The 6,000-nt window shown below is 46.7% G+C and overlaps 1 protein-coding gene across 1 annotated transcript in view; it reads left to right on the top strand.

Moving 5' to 3' along the window:
- The first annotated feature begins 1,606 nt into the window (after positions 1–1,606).
- Positions 1,607–6,000, top strand: part of EFR3A (EFR3 homolog A) — a 98,411-nt gene continuing 94,017 nt past the window's right edge. The window contains exon 1 of the mRNA XM_056106602.1: positions 1,607–1,624. Coding sequence (XP_055962577.1) covers positions 1,615–1,624 — 10 coding nt within the window. The 5' untranslated portion in view covers positions 1,607–1,614. The remainder of the gene's footprint in view (positions 1,625–6,000) is intronic.

Here is a 6,000-nt window from a genome sequence, read left to right as displayed (position 1 = left end):
CCCTTGTTTCCAAGTCCCTTTTATACTCTAGAAATGCAAAGGGCTTAATGCAAGGGGCTTTCCTGACCATTTTGTGCCACTCCCTGGTGACCTTTTCTTTGATTGGTTTGGTGTTTATCTCTACTGACTTTATACAGGGGTAATTCTTTTTTGTTGATCCCCATAAATGGGTAGGAGTAGTTCAGTCTTTTCGGCTGATTCCCATAAATGGATGTGATCTGGTTCAACTGAGAGTTACAGGCAAAAGCCGTTCTTTTCTGAAATGGCTGTGCTGATGCTAAGTAAGGTTAAGCAAGGCTAAGTATTGTAGGAGGGGAATAGGCCTTCACAAGCACTGTATCATTTATTAACTAGAATATTTACACTATTCTCTAGGACAAAGGCTTTTGAATTTTAAGTTGTATTCGAATTATCCTCAAGTGAGATTTAGAGGATTCTTGCTAGGAACCCCTGAGGTTTGTGATTTAACAGGTTCCCAGGTGTCTGGAGCACAAAAGTATCCCTGGGAGGAATTGAAGAACACTGCTTTAGATCTCCGTGGCTTCCTGCTTTGTCATACAGGCTGTCCAGAGTTTACAGTGTCTAGCAACGTGTATGTGTCCCGGGAATGCCCTCAGCTCCAAGTGTCCATTCAGCTTGGTGACTAACAATTACTAATGACACTCAGAGAAAAGAGGAATGTCCCAGTCAAGGGAAAACCACCTTCTCTTCTGAAAGTCACAGAGCTAAAAAAAAAAAGAAAGAGAGAGAGAGAAAAAAAAGAGCAACCTCCAGATGACCTCGTATGACTCCAGCAAGTCTGAAATGCAGCTGCTGTGAGTTCAAGAGCTTAGGAAAAAGGACACGGTGATTCATTAAAAATAAATAAATGAAAATAATAATAAAAAGAAAAGGAAAGAAAAGAAAGAACAAGGACATAGGGCAGGACACCCACTACGTGGTCCCCCTCGCCCCGCCCCCCGCCCGCCAGGAGTGATTCCTCAACTCAGAGCCCTTAAGTACCACTTGGTGTGACAGCCCTCCACCCCAGCCCTCCAAAAGCCCACCAAACCAAACCAAATCAGGAGAATGCTGGCAAGGTGATTTGCAAGAATTCCCCCCTCCAGGCTCTCCGGAGAAGCCATCCCGTTTCCCCTCCCCCAACATCAAGTGGTGCAAGAAGCGGACCCGAAACACAACTAGCTGCCCCTCCGGGATGGGGGGTCGGGGGGTGGTGCAGGTGCAAGGTCCGACCGGGTCGGACGCCAGCCGCACCCCAGCTCGTCGGGCTCTCCGGGGCCGGCCGGAGCGGGCGGGGGCTCCCGAGCCGAGCTCGGCCACGGCCGGGGCCGGGGGCGGGGTCCTGGCCGAGAGGGACGTGCTGACGTCAGGGCGTGGGGACGCCCCACGCGTCGTCCGGCGCGGAGCTGGGCGGGTGGTGCTGGTGCTGGTGGTGGTGGTGGCAGCAGTCGCCGGCTGCGCTGCGGGAGCCGCCGCCGCCGCGGGGTCGGCGTCCTCGGGCCTCCTCCGCCCTCTGCCCTCCGCCTCGGCCCGGGGTCATGGGGCCGTGGGCGCGCCCCGAGCTGCCCCGCTGAGCTGAGCTGTGCAGCGGCGGGCGCCCTCGGGCTCACCACCATGCCTACCCGTGAGTGACCGGCCGGGCTGCGGGGTGGGGTGGGGGACCGGTGGCGTTGGCGTTGGCGTTGGCGTTGGGAGGCGGCGAGGTTGTAGGCGCGCAGCCCCGGGGAGGTCGGGGTGAGGCTCGTTTGGTTGCTCTTGGGGGTGCCGGGGACAGGACGCAGAACCCAGGGGCCCCCGGGAGAGTCCCCGGAAGTTGCTCCGAGTTAGTTTCGTTTCGGCGTCGCTGTCCCGGGCGGGGACACCTGCCCGTTGCACGGATGGGGAGACTGAGGCCCGAGCGTTGAGGACGCACGAGAATGTGGTCGAGAGTTGAGAGTGGGGGGTGGGGGGAGGAAGCGACGGCGGCGGCGGCGGGGGGCGGGAGGGGGGCATCCACTAAGTTCCTCCCAGACGCGAGATTCCCAACTTCGTTGCTCTCTTCCTGGATCAAAGCACTTTGGGACCCTTTATGCAAACGCTGAGATTGACTGCTGCCCCATCATCCCCGTGTGTTGGGGGGAGGGGGGGTGTCATTTCCCCTCGGGGGACACAGAGGGGCTCAGGCCCTTCCCAGGGGCGCCCGACGTCCCTGCAAGCCGCGTCCTGGGGTCTGGGATAAGTTCTGGGTGGTTGAAGCAGAGGCTCTTGGCTAGGGGGCCGGGGAGGGGGGCGGGTATCTTATTATAAGGCATAGATGCCGCAGAAGTCTGGTAATTTGGGACCGCCTCTTTCCGGCTCACCTGGCAGGTAACTAAAAATACCGCATTTGGGGTTCGTCTTTTAGACACACTGAACAGGATTCCGGAGTTTAGGCCCAGGAATCTGCAGGATTCACGGATGCCTGGTTCAGGGGGTCTTGTGAAACCCACAGGATAGTGCTGTGCTACTAATGACCCGTTTCAAAAATGCCACAAGAGAAGGCAATGCGGCTTTGAAGTCCAGGTGTCCAGTGTGTGTGTGTGCACATTTAGGGAAATTGATCTTGGAAGGAGAGGAATCGGGATGGTGATTGCTTTTGAGATTCTTTCCAAGTGGGGCTCTTTTGAGTTCAGTGCTCCGTACTCTATAATCTTGAAACGCTTGTCAGTATGTTCCCAATTAGCTCATATTTCTAAACATTCACAGTTTCTCCTAATTGGCCCTCTTCCGCGTCTGCCTCTGATGCATGCGCTGATGAGTTGTTTCTTGATATTAGAAAGATTTGTTTAATCCTGGGGCAGATCTTTAAGTAATCTTGATGTAAAGATGATTTTCATCTCCTTAGGTGTGTGGATCCCTCGATTTTATTTTCTTAACACAGCACTGTGTGTGTGTGTGTGTGTGTGTGTGTGTGTGTGTGTAACTCCTGTTCTTGGATTTTTTTTTTTTTTGCTTTTTTTGGGTCACACCCTGTGATGCTCAGGGGTTACTCCTGGCTCTGCACTCAAGAATGACTCCTGGCGGTGCTTGGCTCAGGGGACCATATGGGATGCGGGGAATTGAACTCAGGTCTGCCGCATGCAAGGCAAACGCCCTACCCGCTGTGCTATTGCTCCAGCCCCTGCTCTTGGAATTTTTATCCAGTAAATATGTCAGCAGTTATTTTAGGACATATGTGTGTGTGTGTGTGTGTGTGTGTGTGTGTTGCGTTAACATTTGCCTGCCCTCTCCCTCCAGCCATTTATATATATATATATTTTTTTTTTCTGTTAGACGGGAATAATATCATTACCGTCATCATTACTGCCTTTATTATCTGAAATTCATGCTCATGCTACTTAGAGGATATTAAAATTATCCACTCTGCAGATCTTTTGTTTTCTGAGAAAGCTAAGGGGAATGAAATAAATCCTGTTCTTGAAAATTTAGGCTCCAGGTGAAATTTATTGGAAAATTGTCAATATAAACAGTATGAAATTAGACTATTTTAGTCATGTCTAGTTTCTCTAACGTCAGAGGATGTTAGTAAAATTCATGATTTACAATGCAGAATGATGTTAAGGATGAGCCATGGTGTATTTTTGCATAGTGAAGAGTGTAGGTTTCATGACTAGACTGAAAGACAAGTGAAATGTCTGCATACCTATAGCGTTAATATTTATTATAGTCCACTTTCTCTGATTGCGTGCAACTGTGGTACTAATTGGCAGTACTCAGGTGAAGTCAGTAGTGTTCACTGGTAGCTAGGACTTCCAGCATTATTTGGTAAAGAGGAAAATAGGATTTCGTAGAAATTCTGTTTGTAGAGTAAAATTTTGTTCATTAAATACATAAGCAGAGAGTCCCAACTTATTTCTTTCTTTATCTATGTTTGCTGGAGTAAAATTCTCCAAATATGTGTTCTATGTGTATGTGTGTGCACGCGTGCGCGTGCGTGCATGCATGTTTAAGTGTCAAATGAGCTCCAAGTCTTAGAATTATTATAATACTGCTATTGCTTATTCGGAACATTGAAACTGGTGTTGGTAATACTTGGAAATAAGTGGAGCATAGTATACCCCGTAGGCTGAGGAATTGCGTATCTCATTAATGTACTATTAACAGCTTCCTTACTTTGGTAGTTTCTTTCAAGTTCTTTAGATTCTTTTTTGAGAACGCTGTCACCTGGAAGGATGCCTGAGCAGAAATGGAGGTGACAAAGGAACAGTTCTGTGATCCGGTCCAGGAACTCTGTATTCAGCTACTACAGTGACTGAGCACAGATGGCAAGATTGTTCCACTAAATGATCTTTACAAACCTACACACCTTATAATTTGATATGAAATCTCTTAAAGGCCTTCATTTCATCCTCCTCCATTTCAAGGACTGTTAAGATGCATTTTGGTCTTGAAACCCAGAATCAGAATTCTAGTGGAAGCTTCTTGGTCCAATAATTTTACTTTGTTGTGTATCAGGAGACTGAGAAGCCATGTTTAAATGGAGTAGATCCAGGATTTGAACACAGATCTGGCCCCCTATTCTCAAGAACTGCATTGGACATAGATAATGTTTATTTCCCCTGACCTTCCATTGGTAAGAATTTACCTCTTTCTCACCCTCAGCCCCTTTTCTGGACTTTTACTAGACACACATAAGCTTAGCCAGAATTTAAAGCTCACATGAAAGCTTAATGTTTTTTCTTTCATCCTTTTTGGTCCAGGAATTTGTGCCAAGCTTGTGTATTTCTCTGTGTATTTCACTGCTGTGCTAAGTAGATGTTTGGTAGATACCGACATAGAGGAAGATCTTAGACTTTTTAGAAGTAGATGATTAATAAAAAAGGAACTTCCTGATTCACAGATAAATTGCCTTCATGAGGTGTGAATAGTTCTGAGCACAATAAATTGTGCTCTTTTATAGTACTGAAAAGCTCTGGGGAAAAGGAAACCCTTACCCATTGTTTGTCTCTATGTTTACAGTGATTATTTGTGGTTAATGCATCATTTTATTTAGTTTTTGGCACTGCTCCCTGGACAAATTCATTAGGCCTATGCTACTGTGGTCCCTCATTTTCTCTCTATTGACGAGAGTGGGTTATTTTGCAGGCCATTCAGAAGGAAGCGCAGCATATAAAAGCAATAGGAAGTTTGGATGCTGATCAAAGTGTTTCCCTTTGGAAGGGCATTTTACAACTATGTTATACCTGTACATAAATATTAGTGACTTGTGAGACTTTGTGCTCATTCGTATTCATTCTGTTCTTCCTTTAGACCCCTTCCTCCCTAATTCCACCAGAATTCTAGCACTAGAGCATAAGGATATACTGTCAGAATTATGGTTGAATAATTTCTTTTCTCACAGTGCTTTTAGGTTTAACACTCTTTTGGTTACTTTCTGTTCTTTCAGTTACCCCCATCCCCCAAGCCCCTTACAGGGACATAGGGCTGTATTAAAGATGGTGATGTCGGGGATAAGGCTAGAGAAGGAGGTCAGACTTTATATATCATGCAAATTAAGGATTTTATATATCATTAGATTAACTAAAATTTTATTCTGATAGAGCAGAGTGATGGTTTGAAATGGCATATTATTTTCTAACATAATGGCTATTTTTTTTTCTTTTTGCTTTTTGGGTCACACTCGGCAATGCACAGGAGTTACTCCTGGTTCTTGCACTCAGGAATTACTCCTGGCAGTGCTCAGGGGACCATATAAGATGCTGGGAATCGAACCTGGGTCGGCCACATGCAAGACAAACGCCCTATGCGCTGTGCTATTGCCCCAGCCCCCATATTGGCTATTTTTAATAACTGTGACCATTGCAGTCAAATATTTGTCATAGTGACCATTTTGAAGGCATAATAGTTTCTAACTTACCAGTTATTTTATAATTACTATTAATTGCTTGCTCCTGGCAAACTCCCCGTGTTGTATTTGATATGCCAAAAACAGTAACAAGTCTCACAATGGAGACATTACTGGTGCCCGCTGGAGCAAATCGA

Source organism: Sorex fumeus, unplaced genomic scaffold, assembly GCF_029834395.1.
Source record: "Sorex fumeus unplaced genomic scaffold, SorFum_2.1 ptg000002l, whole genome shotgun sequence".
Classification (NCBI taxonomy): domain Eukaryota; kingdom Metazoa; phylum Chordata; class Mammalia; order Eulipotyphla; family Soricidae; genus Sorex; species Sorex fumeus.
Note: the sequence above shows the minus strand (reverse complement) of the source record. Positions and strands in the feature narration are given on the sequence as shown.